General features: G+C 45.8%; 2 protein-coding genes across 3 annotated transcripts in view; both read left to right on the top strand.

The window, feature by feature from the left end:
- The window catches only part of SOS2 (SOS Ras/Rho guanine nucleotide exchange factor 2), a 40,203-nt gene extending 24,033 nt beyond the window's left edge, over positions 1-16,170 (top strand). For both annotated transcript variants that reach the window (XM_086892363.1, XM_086892364.1), the window contains exons 9-23: positions 53-180; positions 515-1,170; positions 2,503-2,584; positions 3,568-3,690; positions 6,057-6,160; positions 7,497-7,716; positions 8,353-8,472; positions 8,731-8,893; positions 9,330-9,447; positions 9,536-9,708; positions 9,970-10,086; positions 12,227-12,488; positions 12,773-12,814; positions 13,656-13,765; positions 14,391-16,170. In XM_086892363.1, the coding sequence (XP_086748489.1) occupies positions 53-180; positions 515-1,170; positions 2,503-2,584; positions 3,568-3,690; positions 6,057-6,160; positions 7,497-7,716; positions 8,353-8,472; positions 8,731-8,893; positions 9,330-9,447; positions 9,536-9,708; positions 9,970-10,086; positions 12,227-12,488; positions 12,773-12,814; positions 13,656-13,765; positions 14,391-14,900 (2,928 nt within the window). In that variant the 3' untranslated portion in view covers positions 14,901-16,170. The remainder of the gene's footprint in view (positions 1-52; positions 181-514; positions 1,171-2,502; positions 2,585-3,567; positions 3,691-6,056; positions 6,161-7,496; positions 7,717-8,352; positions 8,473-8,730; positions 8,894-9,329; positions 9,448-9,535; positions 9,709-9,969; positions 10,087-12,226; positions 12,489-12,772; positions 12,815-13,655; positions 13,766-14,390) is intronic.
- Positions 16,165-22,296, top strand: VCPKMT (valosin containing protein lysine methyltransferase). Its single transcript, XM_086892382.1, has 6 exons — positions 16,165-18,680; positions 18,804-18,914; positions 19,374-19,446; positions 20,394-20,513; positions 21,474-21,578; positions 22,158-22,296. The coding sequence occupies exons 1-6, from the start codon at positions 18,469-18,471 to the stop codon at positions 22,170-22,172; spliced, it is 636 nt and encodes a 211-aa protein (XP_086748508.1). The 5' UTR covers positions 16,165-18,468; the 3' UTR covers positions 22,173-22,296.
- Positions 22,297-25,500: the final 3,204 nt, after the last annotated feature.

Here is a 25,500-nt window from a genome sequence, read left to right on the forward strand (position 1 = left end):
CTGCTAGAAATGATTCAAATCTGAAAGCAAATAAATGTTTGTTCTGTCCCAGCAATTGCAGGAATGCAGTGAGGATGAAGAGGACAGGGAGTGCCTGAAACAAGCCATCACTGCCCTCCTGAACCTGCAGTGCAGCATGGAGCGCATTTACAGCAAGCACTCCCCGCGGCGCCGGCCTGGGTAAGCACCCCCACAGCCTCCCTGCCTTCCCACAGCTGGCAGGGAGGGAGAAAAATCACCTTTTCCTGCTAGAAAATGTCTAAATTTCCTTTTCAAGGCACGTCTTGTTGCCAGTTTTCTTTGTAGACAGAGCAGCAGAACAAAACCTCCATGCCCCACCTGTAAGAATAATGTGAATATTTTGCTCCTTCCCAGCCAAAGTGTTTTGTGTGCTTTATTTGGAACTGGATTAGGGCATTTTGAAGGAAAAAAAACTGATTTAAGCAATTAATTTAGTTGATTATTTTAGTCTTTTGGGGTGGCAAATCTGGAATTTTTCTGTTCTTCCTTCAAGGGAGCCGGTCTGCCGTTTCTATCACCGGCAGCTCAGAAGCAAACACTTGGCCATCAAGAAAATGAACGAAATCCAGAAAAACATCGATGGCTGGGAAGGCAAAGACATCGGCCAGTGCTGCAACGAGTTCATCATGGAAGGAGGACTGACAAAAATCGGGGCCAAACACGAGCGCCACATCTTCCTCTTCGACGGTTTGATGATCAGCTGCAAAACCAACCACGGGCAGTCGCGGCTGCCCGGCTACAGCAGCGCCGAGTACAGGCTCAAGGAGAAGATTGTCATGAGGAAAATGCAGGTGGTGGACAAGGAGGACACGGCAGAGTACAAGCACGCCTTCGAGCTGGTGTCCAAGGATGACAGCGGCGTGCTGTTCGCCGCCAAGTCGGCCGAGGAGAAGAGCACGTGGATGGCGGCGCTGATCTCGCTGCAGTACCGCAGCACCCTGGACAGGATGCTGGACTCGGTGCTGCTGCAGGAGGAGAACGAGCAGCCCCTGAGGCTGCCCAGCCCCAGCGTTTATCGTTTCGTGGTGGAGGATTCCGAGGATAACATTGTTTTTGAGGATAATTTGCAGAGCAGGAATGGCATTCCCATCATCAAAGGAGGCACGGTGGTGAAGTTGATTGAGAGGTTGACCTACCATATGTATGCAGGTATCATGAGCTTCGTTTTTGTTCTTGCACGAGGGAGGGAGCTAATCCTTTATTGGGGTTTTGAGAGAGATGGGTCTGCTGGGAGAGGTCTTAAAACATAATTTATTATTATTTATTCTTCCTTTATGGTCTAATGAAGTCCTGAGAGCATCTCCACTATGTTCATGGTCAGTGGTCACAAGGTTTTGTAGAGGTTAATTAGCCAATAAACTGCTGCCACAAAATAATGTTTCTACTTTCACACCAATAGTTCATTATTTTATTTGATACGTTTTTGCCTCAATGTGGACATTCTTAACCAATCATATAACGCAGAACTACTTGTTATACCTTAAACTTCTTATTACCTTTATAATTATTTTTTTATCTTAACTTTAAAACCTTGAAACTTCTTACAACGTAACTTAACGTCTTTCTATTTAAACTTAGATTCTTACTTATGGTTTTAAATCCAGAAGCCTTCTCCAAGGTCTCAAAGGAAACCTTGTGTCCATGTCTATGTCTAAGCTTGCATTTACAAGATTTTGAGAGCTTTCTGTGCTTGGAATTCCCACAATCCTTTTATCTTTAGTTTGCTGGGCTTTTTTCTGTTTGTAATGAAATGTAAAATATGCACAGAGTAAAAATATGTTATTAAATCATCTGGCTTTGCAGGCAAAGCTGTAAGAAAATCTTGGGTATGTAAACCTTTCATCCCCTATAAAAACCACAAAAATAGGTTTCCATGTTTCATCATGGCCAAAGCCATGGAGCTGTTCAGGCTGAGGCTCTGTGAAGGAAGAAAAAAGTTGAAAGTTATATTTATTTTATTTATTATATTTTTAATATTTATTACATTCAGCCTGCCACTCTATGAAGTATCTGGGTTGAAGTGGATGACATTCACAATCAGCATTTTTCAGCCTTTCTCTGTGTGAAAGGCACAGAAGTGAAAGCTTGGAGGAGTTCCATGGAGTGCTGATGCTGAGGAAAATGTTGGGTTTCAGTTTTGGGGTGCAAGGGGAAGCTGGTGCTGTTGGGACTGATGTGCAGATTTTGTTAAACTTCCCCAATAGTGCAGCTGGTCAGGGAGAGTCATTCCTCAGGGAAGGCTGAGACAGAGGTTTTAAGAGAATATTGGATATGAAGTTCAATATTTTTCAGGGAAATTCACCGAAGAACTGAGTGAAAACTTCCCAAGCACTGTCATTCCTCTTAATTTCCAAATACAGTGTTTGCCTTACAACCTCAGAGTCTTCTCTGCACGTTAAACTTCTTCTTTGTATTTTATTTCTGATCTTTTGCAGCTGGTTAAAACACCACTGCTGTCATTTTCTTGTTCAATCCTTACAGATCCTAATTTTGTTCGGACTTTCCTGACCACCTACCGCTCCTTTTGCAAGCCCCAGGAGCTGCTGAGTTTGCTGATAGAAAGGTAAGGAGTGATCCTCCTTTCTGAAGGCATGCAAAAGGTTTGGAATCACAGAGCAGAATCCCAGAATGGTTTGAGAAAGGACCTTAAACCCCATCCAGTGCCACCCCCTGCCATGGGCAGGGACACATTCCACAATCCCAGGCTGCTCCAAGCCCCATCCAACCTGGCCTTGGATAGTTCCAGGGATGGAGCAGTCAGTTTCTCTGGGAATTCTATTCCAGGGCCTCCCCACCCTCACAGGCAAGAATTTCTTCCTCAAGTCCCATCTGACCCTCCTCTTTCTCAGTTTGAAGCCTTTCCCCTTGTCCTGTCACTCCAGTTCCTGATGAGATTTGTATATTTGGAATCACAGAACATTCTGACTTGGAAGGAACCCTCAAAGATCAGAGATTCCAACTGCTCCTTTCCTGCTCAGGATCACAGTGTGAAGTTTCAGTGTTTTAATGAAGTCTGTAAAGCAGTAACTTTAAAACAATGATCCAGGTTTTCAGTTCAAGTTTCCTTTTCCCAGTTTAAATGAGTTACCTGAATGAGGTGTGAGCTGGAGCACCTGCTGTGCTTGGGCTGTGGGTGGTGGTGTTGGGAACTGCTCATGAGAACTGAGTGCACCCAAACCTCGATGGAAGTAAGGACAGAAATGTTCCAGGCAGTTTGTTTGAAAGCACAGAATTCAGGTAAACAGCATCTTAGTGCAGTGTGGTAAAGCTGCTCTTAAGCTCTCATCTAATCTTCCCTTAATCAAGCCAGCAGGTCCTTAAAAACCTTCTATCCCAGTCTAGACATGGTGTGATGAGCAGAGAACCAGTGAATTATCAGGGTGTGGAGGTGGGCAGGAGGGAATTCCGGGCAAACTGGGCAGCAGAGAAGCACCTGATCCTCCTCACGCTGAATTTATACAAATACATTTCTATAAACTGCAGCTTCTGCACAGAGGATTTGTGTTTTGTCTCAGTTTCCATCAGCTCTGTGGTGTTTTCCCCCAGGTTTGAGATCCCCGAGCCCGAGCCCACGGAGGCAGACAGGCTGGCCATCGAGAAGGGCGAGCAGCCCATCAGCGCCGACCTGAAGCGCTTCCGTAAGGAATACGTGCAGCCCGTGCAGCTCAGGTGGGTGTGCCCTCAGCCCTGCCCTGGCACTGCCAGGCTGGAGGGCACTGATGGCACCCAGCTCTAATCTCTGCTGGAGACTTGGGCCATGTCTGCCTAATATCCCAAATCGTGTCCTGGTTGGTGCCTGCTGGAGCTGGCCCAGCTGGGATCCCCACCCACGGGCACGGCGCCTGTGGCTGAGGGATGTGAAGCTCAGAGCGGGGCTGGCCACGCTCTCAATGCATTCCTTGTTCCCAGGCCCTGTGAAGATAATTCCTCTGTTCCCAGTTTTCCAGCCCTGCTGGTGTTTCACTCCCTTTCCCAGCCCCATGGATGTGTTTGCTCACAGACAGGGAGGCTCTTGTCTGTGCTGCACATTGCAGTGGGCTGCAGGGAATCTTCAAGGTCTTGCTGACCAAGCTAATTTGGGGAACAATTAAGCATTTCTAGCATGAATGAGGGTAATTGTTGCCCTGACTTGGGATCGAGACGGGAGGAGACACAGATCACAACCAGTGTTAGCTTTAGCAACTTTGATTCATTACACTGATGAGTAACATTAAGATGTTCCTATTAATGGTACATTAATATTACTATCAATATTAATTCTACTTGCAATTAATACTATTAATCACACACACAGAGCCCTCAGTTCCTCTGCTACCACACATTGCTGTTGGAGCAACAGCAGTTGACTCAAAGGATCACACTGACATGCCAGTACCTCCAAGGTGTTCACAAAGTCACTCAGGGCTCCCATTTTTATCAGACACCTGTGTGCATATGTATATAAAAGATTAAAAAGATAAATATGTGGCTAACCCTGCAGCTTTCCTCGACACTGAGCTGCCACCACCTTTTTGAACGTGATCCAAGTCCCACAATCTCAGCATAACCTTGGTACTCCTGTGTGCTGCTGGCCTTGGACAGCTTATCAGGCCCTCAGTGTTCCCACTTTATCAGCTCCTGAGGGTTCAGCAGGACCAGAAGTCTCCACAGTTATCAGTTCCTGGGAGAGCTGCCTCAGCTCCTGCTTTCCCTGCTTTTGCTGTTTTCTGGGAGCTGTTTCTGATCCATACTGTGTATTTCCAGTAGTTTGAAGCTGTCTTACAGGTGAAAATGAGTGAGTATGAGGTGCTGGGTTGATAAACTCAGCACTTTGTGCATTCCTGTGTTGTTAAAAACATTGACCTCTGCTTCAGAGACTGGAATTTGGGAAGAAGGTGGAGAATTGAAGGTGTTTATTCCTTCCTTCCCTGCTTCCCTACAGTAGAAAATGCTGTGGCCAGGCATGGGAAGGGCTTGGACACAAATAAATGCATGTGAGGGGATGGAAACAAGGAGTTGCTCAGCTGGAAGTGCAGTCAGCAGATCCAGGCACTCTCTGGCTCTTCCCAGTGTTTTCACCACGGGATCTCAAGGGCAGAGATTGGATTAGATAAAATCCTGTTACAGGAAACTCAGATCAAAACTTTGCTTCTTGGAAGGTGTCATTGATTTCCAGCCTGAATGATCTGTTTGGGCAGCAATTCTTTTATGGGATAAACCTTATTTTTTTTACCTTGCACACTGGGAAGAGGAAGAGTTAAGGAATTTTCCATGTGTTCATGTGGATGTCTTTCATCTGTCCTCAGTGCAGGGCTGATTTTTGCTCAGGTGATAAATTGCACCTGGATAAATCAAAGTGCTGAAGGTGTGAGCTCAGCTTGTTTACCTGAAGAAAGAGACAAGCCAGTTTTTTATTCTGATTTATCCTGAGTGCAGAAGGCTGAAAAGCAGCTGGAGTTCACTTTTAGAGACTGATTTATTAGTGATTTATCTAAGAAAGAGTAGAGAAAAATCAAGAGGACATTTAGTGTTATCCTTAAAGGATATCAAGCCTTTTGGGTCATTAAAAATTGTGTAAGTAAGGCAGTAACAACAACTTTGAAGCTGAAATTAATGTGTAGGAAAGAAAGAACGACAAAATTGCTTCTTAACAAGTGAGATATCCTAATTAGCTTTTTCATTAAAAAAAAAAAACAAGAAAAAAAGGAAATTACAAGGAAAATTAGAAATACCAATTTTATCTGATTTTGCTATGTTTCTTCCTCTTCTGAAACCATCTCAACACTGGCATTTTTTTTTTATATTACATTTAAAAATAGCACCAAGCCATATTTATGCTAAAACTATTCTTTAAAACCTATAAATTAGGTTTTAAAAAATAGTTTTAGCATAAATACAGCCAAGCTCAATCTTTGCTCTGCTCCTTTGTCCATGTGTATTTTGAGAATCACCAACCACATGAATGTGTAACTTGAATTTTGTAGGATTGTGGTTCATTTATATGGGATAAGCCATGGAAAAAAGAAACTTAATATTTTTTTTTCCTTTTTCCTCAGAATATTGAATGTTTTCCGGCACTGGGTCGAGCACCATTTTTATGATTTTGAGAGGGATCTGGAGCTGCTGGAGAGGCTGGAGACCTTCATTTCCAGTGTCAGAGGTGCAGTAAGGAGGGGGGTCCTGTTCCCTTCCCTCTTTTTGGTACAAGTTCCCAGTCTGATCCTGGTTTTAGGTCTGAGAATAGCTTTACACACATGAGTAATTTTAATGCCTTTAATTGAGCTGTTTATGAGGCTCCCCTTTACATGAGGAAGCTTTGGCCTGGAGCCTAAACAGCTTCTAAATTTCAAGCATTAGGATAATAATACTTTAAATATATTTCCTTCTGGACAGTCTGGTCATCCTTGCCTGACTGTGACTCAGGCTGTCACCTTCCCCTTCTCCACAGAGAATTCCTTCTCTTTCTCTTACTGAGTTTTTTCCATCCTGATTTTTCACATTTATATGAAGTTCCAACTAAAAATTATTATCTTTTATCTTTTAGAAGAAGATATTAGGCCCATTTCATATCTCTTCTTAATGAACTGGATTTTCTTGGCAGCCTCTGTGGAGGGCAGGAGTGTTGGCACGTTTAATCCTTATCCTGGAAATTCCAGGTTTTCATCTTCAGAGTGCCAGGCCTTACATTGGGCAACATAATTCTGAGACAGTTAAAAGAGCCTGGACACAGGGTCACTTTTTTCTACACCAAAACTGTCAGAGGATGTGGTTAAATAGAACTGGTTTCACATATTAGTCAGCTGATACAGGTGCAAGAACCCATGAGAAAAAAATAGGGAAATAAAAACCTGATTAATTTACGTGCAGAAATGCAGAATTCTGAGCTCAGATTCAGATTTTTGGGGAGTTGATTTCACTATATTATGAAAAGTCCTTTAAAATCAGAGGTTCCCTGAATGGTTTGGGTTGAAGGGAGCTTAAAGCCCATCCAGTCCCACCCCTGCCGTGGCAGGGACACCTCCCACTGTCCCAGGCTGCTCCAAACCCTGTCCAGCCTGGCCTTGGGCACTTCCAAGGATCCAGGGGCAGCCACAGCTGCTCTGGGCACCCTGTGCTAGAACTCACAGCCAGGAATTCCCAATATTCCATCTAACCCTGCCCTCTGGCAGTTTGAATCCATTTCCCCCTGTCCTGTTACTCCATCCTTTGTCCAAAATCCCTCCAGCCTGAGCTCCAGTTCCAAAAATATATTTATATACAAACTCAAAATATTCCCTCCCCAGAGATTGCTCTATAACACTGACATTTATGAAAGAACACAAATTTATTAAAAACCGACACTTGTAACAAGATTAATGCACTTTTCCCCTCTCTTGGACTTGTAGTTTAACCCTTCCCTCTGTCAGTTTAAAGCAGCATTAAAAAAATGTGTGGGGTTGAAATCTTTTTTAATGATTTAAATTTTAATTTAATTTAATTTAATTTAAATTTTCCAGGAAAATCCATGAAGAAGTGGGTGGAGTCAATTGCTAAAATCATCAAGAGGAAGAAAGCCCAGGCAGATGGGGTCAGCCACAACATCACCTTCGAGAGCCCCCCGCCACCCCTGGAGTGGCACCTGTGGCGCGTGGGGCACAGCGAGGCCCTGGACCTGATGACCCTGCACCCCATCGAGATCGCCCGGCAGCTCACCCTGCTCGAGTCCGACCTGTACAGGCAGGCCTGAGCTCTGAAACCTTCCTTTTTTCATTATTTCACCCAAAAAAATGAGGGAAATAATGAAAATGGCTCCTCGTTCACAACCGTCGGTCAAAAATACCCCGCCACTTGCAGAGTTCATGGAAAGAGGTTTCCTTGCTCAATGTTAAAATGTGCAAAGGAGTGGAAAAAAGAGGTTTTATCTCCATATCAGAATTGTGACAACAGGAATGCAGGGAGGATAATTCAGGAGTTTTACAAAATTCAAATTATAAAATCCTGGTCCTGCTTCAGTGATGGGAGGTTTTGGGTTGAAAGCAACCAGTTGCTGCAAGTGCTTCACCTTTCTATTTTTGATTTTTAACTCTTTTGAAGTTGTTTTCTTGCCCTTTCAGAAAATTAAACTCACTCCTTTGTAATTTTCTTATCTGGAAATGCTTCTTCAAAATTTGCCAATTTCAATTAAGATAAAAATGTATTTCCTTCTGTACTCGAGCACTCGTCAAAAAGTTGTGTTTTGTAGTAGATCAGGTGGGATTGGATTTGTGAAATATCAGGTTGTGATTAAGAGGAGAAATAATCCTTTAATGCAAACACAGAAATTACAGTTTTTATTTGTACTGAGCATTTTGCTTTCTGCTTTGTCATTCCCAGGGCTGTGCAGCCTTCTGAACTCGTTGGCAGCGTGTGGACGAAGGAAGATAAGGAAATTAACTCCCCAAATCTCTTGAAAATGATTCGTCACACTACAAATCTCACCCTGTGGTTTGAAAAGTGAGTGCAGTGCAGTGCCATTAACCACTTTTACCCTGGACATGCTCGGGGTTTGCTGGCTTATTTCTGCCAAATCCTCCCTTGACTTTCCAACTCCAACATATGTAAGATGTGATTGCATAAATTCCTACTTGAGATTCTGGAGAGGGAGCCAAAATCTGCATGCTGCATGGGTTTTCATACAAAAATTTGATTTACTAACTCACAAAGTGCCAGGTTTCATTTCTCAGTGTTTCTCAAATCCCATCTTTTGATCAGGTGCATCGTGGAAACGGAGAATTTTGAGGAGCGAGTGGCTGTGCTGAGCAGGATCATAGAAATCCTGCAGGTTTTCCAAGACCTCAATAATTTCAATGGTGTTCTGGAGATTGTCAGTGCTGTGAACTCTGTCTCAGTGTACAGGCTGGATCACACATTTGAGGTGAGTCTAGGGCACAGAAAAGGAAAATTAAATCAGAATCCAGACCTGGTCACACACAGTTCTGGAGTGAAATCCATTGTTGGCAGCAAAGCCTCCCTGGAGTTAAACAGAAGAAGGTGAATAAAATGGTTTGAGTTTTGTATGGCTCTGAAAGGCAGCATGAGGCTTTGAAGTTAGAATCAAATGTTTAATTTTTATTAAAGACTGAATTCTTTAAATTCTAATTTAAATTAATAATATGTTTTCAGTAATCTCAGGATTCACGTGACTGAATTGTGGGGTGCTGTAATCCAGGGCAAACCATTGCCACAAGAGGTTCTTTGAAACCTTCATTTTAATTCCCAAATTTTACAATCCAGGGAATTGCCTTGTATCTGCTAACCATGCTGTTGAGAAGATTTCCATCCCTATTTTATTTTTGATTTTGACAACTTAGGCACTCCAGGAAAGGAAAAAAAGAGTTTTGGATGAAGCAGTAGAATTAAGCCAAGATCATTTCAAGAAGTATTTAGCTAAGCTCAAGTCAATCAACCCCCCCTGTGTGCCTTTTTTTGGTAAGTGACATCAAATTTTGTGTGTGGTGTCACTCTGAAGTTGAGTTTGCTGTGTATATCTGGTTAAAAACTGCTTTTTTAAAATCAGGAATATACCTAACAAATATCTTGAAGACAGAAGAAGGGAATCCTGACTTCCTTAAAAGACAAGGGAAAGAATTAATTAACTTCAGTAAGAGGAGAAAAGTGGCTGAAATTACAGGAGAAATTCAGCAGTATCAAAACCAACCCTACTGCTTAAGGATTGAGCCAGAAATCAGGGTGAGCAGCCATTAAATATCACTTTGGGGATTGGAGAGGGGGGAAAAATGCCAAATAATCTTCCAGCACTGGACCTAATTTTGCATGAATAGTGATTATCAAAAGAGGGGGGAGCAGTGGCTGGTAGAGAACAAAGAACCACCAAAGGAGCAGCCAAAAGTGGTAAAAAATTAGATTTTGAATCACTGAATTACAAGTATTTCATTAACATTTTCTCTGTATGCTTATTTTTTAAACCTTATTGATACTTGTTTCATTCAGAAATTCTTTGAAAATCTCAATCCCATGGGGAAGATACCAGAAAAAGAGTTTACAGATTATCTGTTCAACAAATCCTTAGAGATCGAACCTCGGAACTGCAAGCAACCACCTCGATTTGTGAGTTTTTTCCTGAAATTTCATGGGATCAGAGAATGCCCTGAGTTGGAAGGGAACCACAGGGATCATCAAGTCCAATTCCTGGATTATTTAATTAAAATCAAATAGCTAAAATTCACTGACCACTATGAAAACAATACATGGTTACCTCAATAAGCCAGATATATTTTCTTCAGAATTCCTTATAATGAGCTGACTTTCCAGCTAAACTTGATTTAAAAATACTTCTACTCCCAATGTTTGTCACTACTAAAATATATTACCTTTGTCTTATTTTAAAACTCATTTTTATTCTCCCAAAAACCTGAAATATTGCTGTTAAATTTGTATTTCTTACCATATAGGCATATGATAAAATATGAAGTAATATTTTTCATTTCACTATCAATTAATAGTAATTTAAATATTACTTTTATACATAACAGGTTGTATTTCCTCTAAGATAATTTCTATTTTTGTTTTGTCTCAATATTTGATATTATTGCAAAAACCGCAGGCTTTACCAGGTGCAACCTATTTGCTGAAAAAAATACAATTCAATTTAAAGGAATAGCAATTTTAGGGTTTAAAAAAACCCAGCTCCTGGAGCTCAGAGTTCTTTTTTAAGCAGGAAAATCACAATTTAGAACACTTGTTTTTTATGTGTTGTAATTGCCTGAGGAACTGGAGCCATGTCTAATTTTTTGGGAGAGCTATAAATCATTTTTGCCATGTCTTGTTAGAGGAATGAATAAGATGAGGCAAGAAAATGCCAGAAATTGCTGTTGCAAAAATGCTTCTTAGAGTAATTTTATTAAAATCTTTTCTAAAAATAGGCTCAGTCAGCTGGGCAAGAATTCTATCCAGCTCATGATTTCCAAAGAGAGAATCTTACTGGAATTTCAGGAAAATCCAGTTGTGGGTGCTGTTATGTGCTGGACACCACTGAAGGATGGGGCCATAATTCACTTTGCAAGGCTCAGCTTTGATCTGTGCTGGATTACACCCGAGCCTAACCAGGCTGGGTTTGTCCACACAGTGAGCTGGGTGTGGGAATTTTGTCCTGGATAAACTGGAGGACAATTATAACGTGTTTCCAAGTGTGTCCTTAGTCCTGGATGCGTGGCCCGGTGACCCTCTGTGGTTTCTGTGGTGTTGCTGGGACTCTTCTGCAGCTCTGAGAGGCATTTGAAGTAAATTTCTATTTCCCAAGGCTGTGACTTGTTTTTCCCAGTGTTTTGTCCTGGTTGGCAGCAGAACCTGGACTCTTCATTCCTCATACTTGTGGGGAAAAAAGATTCCTTCAGCTGCATCCACAGCTTCCCAGCAAATTCCTGCTGTGCAAATAACGCTGCACCTCGCACCAGCTGTACCCCTGGGCTGCTCTTGGAGAAGTACTTTAAAAATACATCCCAGAGCCTTGGGAATGCTGCAGTGCTGGGAATGCTGCAGTTCCTGGGAATGTTGCAGTGCTGGGAATGCTGCAGTGTTGAGAATGCTGCAGTTCCTTGGAATGCTGCAGTGTTGGGAATGTTGCAGTGCTGGGAATGCTGCAGTGTTGGGAGTGCTGCAGTGCTGGGAATGCTGCAGTGCTGGGAATGCTGCAGTGGTGGGAATGCTGCAGTGGTGGGAATGCTGCAGTGTTGGGAATGTTGGGAATGCTGCAGTTCCTGGGAACACTGCAGTGTTGGGAATGCTGCAGTGTTGGGAATGCTGCAGTGTTGGGAATGTTGCAGTGTTGGGAATGTTGCGGTGTTGGGAAAGCTGCAGTGTTGGGAATGTTGCAGTGTTGGGAATGTTGGGAGTGTTGCAGTGTTGGGAATGCTGCAGTGTTGGGAATGCTGCAGTGTAGGGAATGTTGCAGTGTTGGGAATGTTGCAGCTCCTGGGAACGCTGCAGTGTTGGGAATGCTGCAGTGTTGGGAATGTTACAGTGTTGGGAATGTTGCAGCTCCTGGGAATGCTGCAGTGTTGGGAATGCTGCAGTGTTGGGAATGCTGCAGTGTAGGGAATGTTGCAGTGTTGGGAATGTTGCAGCTCCTGGGAACGCTGCAGTGTTGGGAATGCTGCAGTGTTGGGAATGTTACAGTGTTGGGAATGCTGCAATTCCTGGGAACGCTGCAGTGTAGAACTTTGCAGTGCTAACAGCTCCCTGTCTCCAGCCCAGGAAAACAACGTATCCCCTGAAATCCCCGGGGATAAGGCCCAACACGGGCAGGCATGGCTCCACCTCTGGCACCCTGAGGAGCCACCCTCTGCCCCTGGAGAAGGAGCCCAGCAAGATCAGCTTCAGCAGGATCACCGAGTCCGAGCAGGAAACCACGGCGTCGGCACCGACCTCCCCCAACACCCCGTCAACACCGCCCGTGTCGGCGTCCTCGGAGTTCAGCGTCTTCTTAGACATTGATCTCAACAGTTCTTATGGTACATACATTTAATAATGGTTATTGCTGTCCCTCAGGCTTCACAAAGGAATTGGGGGGGTGTGCCAGCCTTTAAAAAAAAAAAAATTTTCAAACTTTGAAGTAATTAAATTAATTGCCAGCGTGACTTAAATTCTCCAGTTGGGGAATGTTTTACAAGGGGAAATTTTCATTCACATAAACTTGAGGGTTTTTCTGATCTCTCAGGGTATTCAAGCATTTGTTCTGTGCTGCAGTGCAGTGGTTCTGTCTGGAAATGGTTTAATGGATTTTTCTATTTCCCAGGTAACAACAGCATCTTCGCTCCTGTGAACTTGCCTCAGTCGAGTGAGTGTTGGAACTCTGTTAAATATTTAACTCTGCCTTCCCTGGCTTCAGGAGAGCTCAGTGGGGATTAAAATCTGAAATCCAGGATGAGGATGTGAGCTGCATTCAGAAGGGTTCCTCTTAGATCAGATGTCCAGATGTAAAGAATGTAAAGCCTAAAACTTAAACCGCTGGTTTAGTTTGGGTTGGGTTTTTATCTCCAGGCTCTCACATGATTTTCTTCTAATTTGAATGTCCTTGATGATTATTTTGTTTGACTAAAGCTACAAATAAAGCAACTTGATAATTTCCTAATTCCACTTAGTGAAAATAACTGCTCTGTTGCTGGGAAGGAAGAGACACTTCTTGTACCACACCTGTCAGGGATATCCTGCATTCACCTGTGTTTTCAGCTGTTCTTTTTCTTTATTCCACATACCTTTTATTTAATATTATTAATTCCCAGCTGGAGAGCACAGGCCTGATGCAGACACAGAGCTCAGGGCACTCCTAAGAGGGAAAGCAAAGGTGTGACAGAAATCACCAATTGTTGTGTTTTAATTTGAGGATTTTTTTCTTTCTCTGTAAAAACTCCCTCCCTAGATTTCTTTTCCTGTCCCTCAGCATTGCCTGCTGACAGCTGATGCCTATCTTTGATACTGGACATAGGAGAACAAACACTTTGTGAGGCTAGATCTGATTAAAGAATGAATTAAAGGATTTCTTACTGCTGAAGTTCCTGGTTCATGTTGCTGTGGAGCACAAAGATCTTATTTGAGTTGCTTCAAGTTTGGCTTGATATTCCAGAATATGTTCCTCAGATATTGCACAAGGGATAAAAGATCTGCTTTTCCCTCTCCAGAGACTTTCTTCAGCTCCTGGGGGAGCTTCCCTAAACTGAGTGATGAGCCTCAGAACCCTCCTCCACTTCCTCCACGGAAAAAGATGGATCAGGATGCTTCCAATGCTAAGGTACTGCTGTCCTGGATTGAGTAACTTTGAGGATAAATCAGGGAATATCTAAAAGCATTTATTTCAGAAAAGACCTTTTAAGGTTTTCAAGTCTGACCATCGATCCAAGCAGGGCTTGGTCAGCCTAAATGACTTTGAGATGCAGAGCTCCAGCTTCCTTTTTAAAAGTTTTGGATTCCCAGTGTCCAAACTCCGCTAGGAATTTCAGGACCAGAGTGTCCATATTCCCATCAACCGTAGAGCTGCTGTGTTTCCAGCAGCACCACTGGCAGGGGTCAGGAGAATTCCTCACCTGTCTGAAGATTGCTCTTTATCCAAACATCTGGACAAGGGAAATAGCTTTAAACTGAAGGAGAGTAGGTTTAGATGGGATGTTGGGAATTGGGAATTCCTTGCTGTGAGGGTGGAGAGGCCATGGCACAGTGTGTCTGGAGAAGTTGTGGCTGCCCCTGGAAGTGTCCAAGGCCGGGTTGGATGGGGCTTGGAGAACCTGGGATAGTGGGAGATGTCCCTGCCATGGCAGGGGGAGGAATGGGATGGGGTTTAAGCTCCCTTCCAACCCAAACCATTCAGGGATTCTTTGCTCTCCATTTCTTACATCTCCTTTTCCTCCACGACACCACAGGGAAATTCCAAGTCGGATGACGATCCTCCAGCAATCCCACCTCGGCAGCCACCGCCTCCAAAGATCCAACCTCGCGTTCCTGCTTACAGCACCCCCCTGGAGCAGCCCCTTCACAGCCCTCCTCCTCCTCCCCCCAGGGACCCTGTCCCCGACACCCCGCCGCCGGTGCCGCTCCGGCCGCCCGAGCACTTCATCAACTGCCCCCTGAGCCTGCAGCCGCCGCCGCTGGGACGCTTCCCCCGGGATCCCGAGCGGCTGCGGGAGGCCGGCTCCGGGCCCAGCTCTCCGGGCACCCCTCCCAGCACCCCCTCTCCCCGGGTGCTGCGCCGCTGCTGCGTCCTCAGCGCCAGCCACAACAACCTGGCCCAGCCGCCCGTGCCCCCCGTGCCGCCACGGCACAACTCCAGCCCTCAGCTACCAAAACTGCCACCAAAGACTTACAAAAGGGAGCTCTCCCACCCTCCTTTGCACAGACTGTCTTTGCTAGAAAATGCAGAAACTCCTCAATGACCTTAGCCATAGTAGTCATTGACACTGGAATACTATTTGTAAAGTTCCTCTTTTTTTTTTTTTTAATTTATTCAAAAAAAAAAAAAAAGGCAGTGTATTTTAGTATTTTCACAAATTACGCTCTTAAAGTGCTGCTGATCAAAAAAAAAAAAAAAAAAAAAAGGTTTAAATTGGAAAAAATTCAGACTACACACAATTCCAGCCTGCGTGGTTGGACAGCGTTACCCTCAGGTGAGCAGCAGCATTGCCTTGGTTCACATCCTCAGTGCCGACCGTTCTGCCAGGACACAAAATAGACCTTTTGCACTGTAAACTACACTAAGTGAATTTAAACTGACATCCTTTAATTGCACTGAGCCAAAAAAAAAGGTGCGTCTGTGGAATATTTTTTTCAAATTTGAGCACTAGTGGCCTTTTTTTTAATTAAGGAAACCCAGCAATGGGATGATCAAACAACACGAGGATACAGAGCGTCACAGATTTGAAACCTCTGATCACTTGCCTTGAGGTTCCTGAGTGACAGCTCCTGTTCTGGAATATTCTCATGCCATGTCTTAATTGCCATTGATTTGCTGCTGAAGACAAAGAAAAAAAAAAAATAGGTTGAAATCTAAATACCAAAATATTTGGTTTGTCTTGGTTGTTTGGAGAAAGGATGAAGGAGGAGTACCCGTCTCGGATATCGGGGAGGATCCCGAGTACTTCACGTGCATCCAGTTCAGATGTGCCTTTTTTGTTTCGATAGGCGAAGGTGTCTTAAGCTAAAGAGTTTGTCTGCTGTTGTGGAGAACAAAGCTATGCGCCTGTACAATTGTTTATATTGTATATTTACAGATATGCTAATGACATGTATAAATTGAAGTTGACTTCGAGGCCTATAACACAGTCTGCTACTCCCAGGATTGGGTCCGGCCAGCAGCGTTTCCTCTGGCTTGGGAACAGTCTTGCCTTCCAGACCTAATAACTTCCTTTAGATCTACACTTAACTCGTGAATCCACTTTGGAAATTGGTAGCATTTAAACCAGCAAACACTTAAAGCTTTATTAAACTTTTTAAACTGATAAGTGAATGGAACTTTTCTTTTAAGCCAGTTGAACCCCCGTGTTTGAGCTGGTGCAGGAGTGAGTCTGTTGTACTGGTAGTTCTGTAGCAGCATTTATAAAGTGGCCTTCACAAGCCACGTTTTATTTACTGGTATGTGGCCTTTTACTGTGCTTTGTATCAGAGTTCTTAACAAGATTAATAAATCACCCCAGTCTTAATTTTTAAGAGCTTGAGCAGTGCGTGTTCATTGCAAGGACAAGGTTGGGAATTGCATTTTTGACAAAGAAGATGCCCCAGTTTTCCATTCTGCTGGTCTCATTCTGGCTTTCCTTCTGCCTGTGAGAGTTGGGCCCATCCCAGACTTCCAAATCTCACTCCAGCTTCTAAGCTGCTCCCACTGTCTTGGGCATTCCACTTCCAAATTCTCCTTTTTGGAAAGGAGATATGACTGAGGAGGGATGTTTATTAGAAGTACCCTGAGTTGGAAGAGATCCATCAGGACCATCGAGTCCCAGTTCCTGGCCCTGTACAGGATCACCCCAAGAATCCCACAGTTTTATCCTGGGACGATGTATTTTTCCATCTGTCTCTTAAACAGTTTTTTCCTGCTGCCTGTCCCCTCCATGCTCCTGTCAGGAAGAAGAGAGGGCTGGAATCCATTCACACAAGGGGCAAAACACATTTTCTATAGGTGAGCTGCTTCATTTTGCTTAAATAAAGTTCAAGAAATCCCAAATTTGATATGCACGGACTGGGAGTGCAGGTAGGAAATGGACGATGACTTGAAAAAGTGGAATTTTTTTTGTGGATTCTTTGCATTAATTCTTTTGAAGTTCCCACCAGCAGCTGTTGCTAAACAAGGAATAATATTTTTTCAGACTTTCATGTGTTGTTGAAGAAGAAAAAAATTCTCTACCACATTTTAGAATATACAGATGTCAGCTTTATGCCTTCCTGTACAAGTGCTTATGCCAGAACTATTTTGAATGTTCCACAGTAAAATATATCATAACATGGCCATGGAAAGTGGTCAAAGGCAGTGAGATTCCCACCAGCATGGTTCAAGAGAGCAATAATTAACATTTCAGTTACTTCATAATTAGAGGGGTAGGTAAAAGGAACAACAAAAAAACTGCTGGAGGTGGAAAATGCGAAGTTCGGGTTTGAAGTTGGCTTGTGTGGGAAAAGGCAATTCCCTCAGAAAACTTCTTCCCAAGGAAGATGAGCCTCCCCTCAAGGGGAATCTGCTGACCACCAAGAGGCCTCCCAATGGTCTAAAAGAAATGAAGAAATAAAGTAATAAAAAACCTTCCACATATCCAAGGGAGGGAAAAATTGAAAACCTTTGCATTCCAAGATGTCAAAGCAGAATCAACTCATACTCAGTTGATTAAAACCTTTTTGTAGGTTTGTTGAGACCTTTTTGTAGGCTAAGACCTTTTCTGTAGGTTTATTAAAACCCTTTTCATAGCTTTATGAAGACCTTTCTCATAGATTTATGAAGTTTATTAAGGCCTTTTTGTATGTTTATTAGGACCTTTTTTACAGACTGAGACTTTTGTAGGTTTATTAAAACTTTTTTGTAGGTTTATTAAAACTTTTTTACAAGTTTATTAAGGCCTTTTTTGTGGGTTTAAGACCTTTTGTAAGTTGTGTGAGGGTGTTTTGTAACAAAACCTTCAGCAGGGCTCAGGCTGGAGCTGGTCAGGAGGGATCCATGCTCCCTCAGGGACACGGCTGGCAGAATCCTGGAATCATTTCGGCTGGAAAAGCCTCCATGCCCACTGTGAGAAACGAAGCCTGATCTTTTAAAAATTTAAACACTTTTTTATAATAAAAGATAACGAGGAACAATCAATAAAGCAAAACTTACAGCGCTGGGCGCCTGGCTATGCCAGAGGCACACCCGCTTTTTCAGCGAGCAGTCTTTTATTCTATTACAGTTAATTTTAGTCTATTTTATTCTATTACTTCCTCAAATGACACTGCAGATTTTCCGAGTTCGTTTACCACAATTCCGCCTCAGGTTGCCACAGCATTTCAGTGTCACGTCTGTCATGAAGGCAGCTCAGGGTGATCTTCCCATGGTTTTCTGATGCCACTTTAGACTTGGTGTTTTCTTTTTACGGTATCCTGTTCTCTGCCTATGCTATTTTCGATACACATTTTGCACTAGCAAAATATCTTGTGATACGCTTTTCGCAAGCATGCTTCTTATAATAGCCTTGCTATATGCACACCCCATCACTGTTACACTGCCTAAAAGCGATTACAAATTTTACTATTCCTTAAGAGCAGTTAAAACTCACCACAATTGTTTGCAAGAAATTACAATTTTTAATAAAAGCGAATAAACTGTAGTGAAAGCCCACTGTTACATAGCTGTTCCTAACACCCAGGGAGCGCAGCCTCCCCCGCCCCTCAGAGCGGGCGGGAAGCGCCGCTCCCTCACGGCCCGCCCGCCATTTCCTGCCGGGGCGGGGCGAGGATGAGGAGGGGCCGCGCCGCCTCAGAGCCGCGGCCATGGCGGCCTTCGTGAGGGAGCTGGAGCGGCGGGCCGGGCCGGCGCTGCGGCTGGAGCAGCGCACGGCCGGAGGTGTGGGCTGTGTGGTGTGGGACGCCGCGCTGGTGCTCGCCAAGTTCCTGGAGACCGGCGCCTGCCCCCTCGCCCGCCGCCACGTGCTGGAGCTGGGCGCGGGCACTGGCGCCGTCGGCATCATGGCAGCCACGCTGGGGTGAGCGGGAGCCCCTGCCCGGCGCTGTCTTGTCCCTCAGACTCTTTCGATTGCTTTAAATCCTATTTTCTGTGCTGTGCGCAGTGTCCCCTGCGCTATTCTCTAACCACGTGTGTTTTACAGGGCCAATGTGACGGTCACAGACCTGGAGGAGCTGCAGGAGCTGTTGATGGTTAATATTGAGAACAACAAGCACCTGGTCACAGGGTCCGTCCGAGCCAAGGTACTGAAATGGTTTGTATGAGCCTTTATTTAATGTCTTTGTTCAGCTTTAACGGGGATTCGGGGTACAGATTGAAAAAGAGTCGGTTTAGGTGGGATGTTGGGAATTGGGAATTCCTGGCTCTGAGGTTTTGAGGTCCTGGCACAGGGTGCCCAGAGCAGCTGTGGCTGCCACTGGATCCCTGAGGTCCAAGGCCAGGCTGGACAGGGCTTGGAGAAACCTGGAATAGTGGGAGGTGTCCCTGCCATGGCAGGGGTGGAATGGGATGGGCTTTAAGGTCCATTCCAACCCAAACCATTTTGGGATTCTGTGATTATGCACTGGCTTTGTTAAATTGCTAAATAATTTCAAAACACCGCTGTGGGAGGGAAACTTAATATGACAACACAGTAGTTTATGCTTAGTCCTTGAGTATGTGTTATTACTTAAGCTTCTTTTCACTTTTTGTTGTTCTTGTGTGTTCTTTTTAGGGGTGAAGATGTAACAGAATTTCAGCCTCCCCCTGATTATATACTCATGGCTGATTGCATTTACTATGAGGAGGTAAATGAGGATTTTGTTAAACCCCTACAGAAAGCTTTCTTGGTAAGGGGGTGGGATCAGTGTGTTTAGTATGAAGTTCACGTAAATATTGTGCTCATGTCAAGGTGCCTGGGGTTTATAGGAATATGTAGAACAAGACTGGAAAAGGCGTTTTTAATACATGTAAGGCTATTTGACATGGAATCAGAGACTATTTTTATGTTAAAAATCCCAAATTGAGTATTTGTGCTCTCCCCCCTTCTTTTTTCTTTTTTTTTTTAACATTGGGAATGGTGAAGCATAATGTGAACTGTTGAAGTCATTGGTTAATGAAATTTAAAAGTTCTACACCTGTTTTTTGGGTTCTCCTAACGCTTTCCTTGGGAAGGCAAGAAGAGAAATCCTGCTAGAGCTGAGTGATTTGTTGTAGTCTGCCTCGTGTCCTCTGCTGGAGCTCTGTAGGATGTGCACAGAGAGCTGAGGGAAGCTGCAGGAAAAGGGAAATAACCTGGAAAAACCCCATGTGCCAGTGCCCTTCCAGTGGCTTTACCAGCCCCTGGCATTGAGTCCCTGCCTGTTGGTTCCATTTCCCTCCATTGTGGTCTGGATCTGAGCCATCCTCCAGGAATAATTGAGAAAACTCTCAATTTTGAAACACACTGAGGAATCCTCATTGTTGTTCGCCCCAAGGAAGTGCCCACTCAGCAGTGTGGGATGTTTCTGGCTTGGATTCCAGTTCAGTTTTCTTGGTCAGTCAGGGAAACTCTTCTCCTGTGAGTCCCCCTTTCTCCTCTGCTTCCCAGCTTTCCCCCCATGTTCTTCCTGTCCCAGTTAAAGTACTAAAAATAACTCCCTGCAGAAGAGAACTGGGAGGTTCTCTCTTGGGTGAAGACTTTAGCTAGAGGGTATCATAACCAATGAAATGAACTTGAAATCCACGTGGGAAATGTTTAACCTTTTTTGGGCAGTCCTTGGAGCCCTTGCTGAAGACCCTGAAGGACCTGACAGGCCCTGACACTTGTGTCCTGTGCTGCTATGAACAGAGGACTATGGGGAAGAACCCTGAAATTGAGAGAAAATACTTTGAAGTAAGTGGTTTTTAAGCACATTTTCTTTTAGGCTGTTCCATGGAAAGCAAAGGGAAAACACAAAGTTTTGCTCAGGAACTCAAAACTCTCTCCTGAGTGATAGAGGTGCTTCTGAAAAAATTCCTTCTCTCTAATGAGAGCCCATTAATAGATGTTTTAATTGAATAGTCCAGCTGTATCTGGTGTGCAGATGAGGAGAAGCCACACAGGGAGCACCTGTGGGGGGATGATGGTCAGTGCAGATTGAACTCTGCACCTGTGGTGACTGTTGAGAAGCAGCTCTTGGGCAGGATTATATATAATAACTATAATATTGTATAAAAAGGGAAAGGGTGAGAATTCCAGGGGATTGGTACATGTCAATTGAAGTACCTGTTTGATAATTAGTGCCTCACACTCTTGTGGGTGCCCTGGCAGGGAGGAGGGCTGTGCTCAACTCCCACAATAAAGAGCTGTTGGTGTTTCTGGCTGATTTCTGGGGGTGTTTCTGTGATTTATTTCCTTCCTTGCCAGGTTCAGCCCAGGCAATCTGAGCATATCCCAGAGCTGATGCTGAGGGATTTTAGACTGGCTTTTTTCTCCCCTCTCCCTTTTAGTTTAGAAGGTTGGCAGACGGGCAGGTGCTGTGGTTTGCCTTAGCATTTCAGGGATTGAAGCAAAATCATGGATTCACAGAATCATTTAGGCTGGAAAAGTCCTCTGAGATCATCAAGTCCAGCCATCCCCCAAGCACTGCCAAGGCCACCACTAATCCATGTCCCCAAGTGTCAAATCCACACAGCCTTTAAATCCCTCCAGGAGTGTTTTGCCAAAAGCTTAAATAGATTTTTCTGGAGTATTGCAGGTGCCTGTAGCTTTGAGTTAGTGCTGGAGCAGTTTAAATGAGGGTGAAGTGCTGCATGGGGGGGAATGTCTGGAATAGTTGTGGAGGCCTTTGTGGAACTGCTCTTTGTGGAACAGCTGCTTCAGCGAGACTTTGAGCTGGAAAAAATTCCCCTGGAGAGGCACGACGAGGAGTATCGGAGTGAAGACATCCACATCGTGAACATCCACAGGAAGCGGACGGTAGGTGCACGGAATCCCTTTGGCTTTGGGTTCTTGGGAAGGGACCTTAAGGCTCATCTCATTCCACTCCCTGCCATGGGCAGGGACACCTTCCACTGGAATGGTTCTTGGCACAACATGAGCATTCCAGAGGTGGAGCTCAGACTGACTGTGAAATTAGGGACCCTGTGGAATCACAGCCTGGATCCCTGCTGTACAAAGGAGTTGCTTTGTTCCCAAACCTGGTGCTGCGGGTGCCAGCCCTGCTCTTCAGCACTACCTTTGAGCTTCACACTTCCACTTCCATGTGCTGGTGGGGTGGGATCTCCAAACTGGAGTTTGGAGGCATCAAAGTAACAAAAATAAAATGCCCAGTGCTGGTTTTGGCACCGTGGGCTCTGCTGTGCCACCCTCTCCCCAAAACCAGTCTCTAGATGTGATACTCAGCAGCTGCCAGGATTGCTTTGATCACTTTGGGGTTAATTGATGAAGCGTGAAGAAAATATTTTGCATATTGTGCTGACACAACGTGCAGGCTCAGCTCTTGAACAAAACCAGGCCGCTTAAAAATCTGTCATCTTTGTGAAAATCTCTCGACAGAAGTTCCCATCGTGAGATCTTTGAGCGCAGGATCTGTCCCCTGGCAGAGCTCTGGAGAAGAGGGGCTGGGATAACAGCACACAGGGACTGTCTGCGGTGCGCTTGTGACTCATGTGCACCGAGCGGCTTCTCGGACTCGGCAGCCGAGGTGTGTGACAGCGCCTTCCGGCAGGACAGCGGTGGGCTGGCGGCGTGTGCGGCCCGGGGAGGCGGGGAATGGAGCGGGGCCGCCCCGGGGCAGCGCGGGGAGCGTGAGCTGGTGCGAGCCCGCCCGAGGGCACCGCGCTGAAACCTCCGAGAGGACGGGAAAACCGCGAGCGGCTCGACCGGCCGGTCAATAAAACTTTGGCACGGGAGATGGGTTTCAGATGGTGGGTTCTTCATTCATCCTGTGGTTCCTGTGTCATTCCCAGAGCATCTGGGAGATTCCTTCCTTCCTGGGAGGCTCATTCCAGGAGCTGGCGCTGTCGCGGTTCCTGCACAGATAAAACGTGCCTGTGCAAAATCCTTCTGCCTGCTGTTCTCACCTGTGCTTTTCCGGTGTAAAGATCAGCAGTGTTCAACACCTTCAGGTTATTCTGGTGAGCAGGTTCCTTGTGGCTGTTGGTGTTTCTGCTTCTTGGAGCACAGTGGTGGCTTAGAGGAGGAATTCTGCAGGAATCCTCGCTTTTCTGTGGTGGAAGCAGCTGTGGAAGTTGGGTCTGTGACAGAGGCAGGAGTTACTGTGGGCTGAGTTTTCTCTAAAAAACTGGTGGGTTGGGAGGAGCCTCGTTTGCAGGCATCCAGGAGTTTCCTGCACCTGCTCTGAGTTCAGGCTCCCTTTATCTCCAGTAAGAGAATTCCTTGCAAACTTCCCACATCCTAAAACACTGTCCTGGCTTGCCGAGCACTGCAGCGATAATTAGCGAACACGAGAATCTAATTTGTCAAACCACATGTGTTATTTGTTACCTTGTAATGAGAAGAGCTCTTTAATTACCCAGTGGCCTGCAGGAAGGGATTTACTGGAATGTTTACACCAACGTGGTTTCCCTGATGGAAGCTCTTATTCCAGAAAAATGAGGAAAAGATCCCCAAATCCCAGCAGTGATGATGTCCCAAAGCACAAAGGGATGGTGTCACACTGGGACACTCTGGCACCCCGCTTGGTGGTGGGGGTGATGCAGAAGGGATCAGCCTTTCCCAAGGGTTTAGAGCTGATGGAATAACTGTGTTTTATCTACAGGACATGTGGTATTAGCACTTCCTTTTGTACAGGGCTCAGATCTTTTCTCCCGAAGAAGGGAGGAAGTTGTGCTTTTTCTTCCCTGCTGGCTGCTGCTCTGCTGTGCTGAGCTTTGGGCCCACCTTGCTCAAGCTGTGGCTGTCCCTGGGTGACAGGGACCTCGTGGGAGGGGGCTGGGTCCTGTCATCCCCTGCGTCACCTCCCGTCACCCGCTGCACCCGGCGAGGGGATGTAAAACCCAACTGCTGCTGCTCCGCAGCTGTGGAGAGGAAACCGCCGCTAACCAGGGCAGCAGGGAGGGGCCGCCTGTCCCCAGAGCCACCACGTCAAACAGCTGCTTTTTGGGGAGAAAAAAGGGCTTTGGGAAGGGGGGATGGGATCCTACTGGGGCTCAGCTCCACTGTGTCTGGAGAAGCTGGTGGCTGCCTGCTCTGAGCTAGGAAAGGGTGTGGAGCCCTCGTGGGAAATGGGATGCGAGGGAGGTTGTGATCCTGCTTCTTGCCAACCTCTCTGTTCTCTCACCTGTCCTGTTTGTCCCAGTTGGATTTGTCCTGATTCCTTGGAGAGAGAGTGTTTTGGTGCCACTTCCATTAAACTCACGGGCTCTTTGGAGAAGTCTGGCTGTGACAGGCTCTTCTGCAGATGCTCTGGAGAACTCCTATCCCTGGCAGCCCCTCCTGCCATGCCAGCCCAAATCTGTCTCATCTCTCCACAGAAGAGTTCATCCCTGGGCTCTGCCTCCAGGCTGGCTGTGGTGGGAACCAGCAACACCAAATCCACCAAATCCCACCTCAGTACCCACCCTGGGCCTCGCCATTCTGAGATTTGGTTGTGTCCTCACAAGAGAGAGCAGGAAACCTCCCTGTGCTGCTGCTGTGGGAGCCAGTTTGGTGTCACAGGCAGAGACATTTGGGAGTTTGAGATGTTTGCCTGAAGTCAGGCTTAAATTGTGGATTATTTTCTGGTGTGGTTTCAACACCAGCTCAAGCGATGGGAAACTGTGTGGGCCGTGGGTGTGGAGGTCACGCTTGATTTTCCTGGGAGAGCCGTGGTGTTCCTGTGCTGGGTCACCCCACAGCCCTGGAGGCTTCCTCTGGCCTGCCCTGTCCCTCTGGTGACAGCAGTGGCAGTGCCACCATCCCGTGGTGCCTCTGGGGCTTTGCTGGGCTGCTCACTCCTGGCTGTGACAGCCGGTGGAGCTGTTCCAGTTCCGCTTGGATCGAGGGCGCGCGGTCTGGGAGGGAGCACAGTGTGCAATGCCAGCTCAGCACCAGCCACATCAATCACTGATGGCTTCTTGTCATGGTATCAGTCACAAACTGCAGGACCCGTGATGCTCCATGGGTATTTGTCCCTTTTCTAGGACAGGGCAGCTGCCAGAAGGAGGGCTGGTGTTTGGATCTGGCCATCCATGAGTGATTCCTGGTGCTGCTGCAGAGCCCCTGGGACTGTGTGAGGCCAGGACCTGCTCCCACACATCCCACAGGGCTGGTGGCTTTGCTTGGGAAAGTGTCCTCCCCAGCTGTGTAATCATTTTCTGTGGCATGTAGTCCTGGACAAATGGATTCTCCTTTTAGAAAATGATGCTTTCCTGCAGCATTAGGGAAAAGGGTTTTTATTCCTGTGGATCTGCTCCTGCTCCTGGAGGAGCTGCGGAGGGTTCCCGGTGCCTGGGCAAACAGCTCCGTTAAACGGTGCCTGGCGTTGGTTCTGTGGCTGCTGCTGCTGTTGTGCCATTTCCTGAGCCTCAGCCAAGGAGCAAACGGCACAGTGACAACGGCAGGGTGACAGCTCAGTGACAGGAGGTCACATCCAGGGGCTCTCCCATCCCTGCTGCACCTGCCCCCCACCTCATGGTGCCATGGGAGGTGGGCATGGGCCAGGGGGAATGGCTTCCCACTGCCGGGGGTCAGGGTTAGACTGGATATTAGGGAGAAGTTTTTGGCTGTGAGGGTGGGCAGGCCCTGAATCCCTGGAAGTGCCCATGGCCAGGCTGGACAGGCCTTGGATCAGCCTGGGATAGTGGAAGGTGTCGCTGCCATGGCACACAGTGGAACAACATGAGCTTTGAGGTTCCCTTCCACCCCAAACTGTTCAGGGATTTCATGATTTCAAACC

Source organism: Cyanistes caeruleus, chromosome 6, assembly GCF_971803275.1.
Source record: "Cyanistes caeruleus chromosome 6, bCyaCae1.hap1.1, whole genome shotgun sequence".
NCBI classification, from domain to species: Eukaryota; Metazoa; Chordata; class Aves; order Passeriformes; family Paridae; genus Cyanistes; species Cyanistes caeruleus.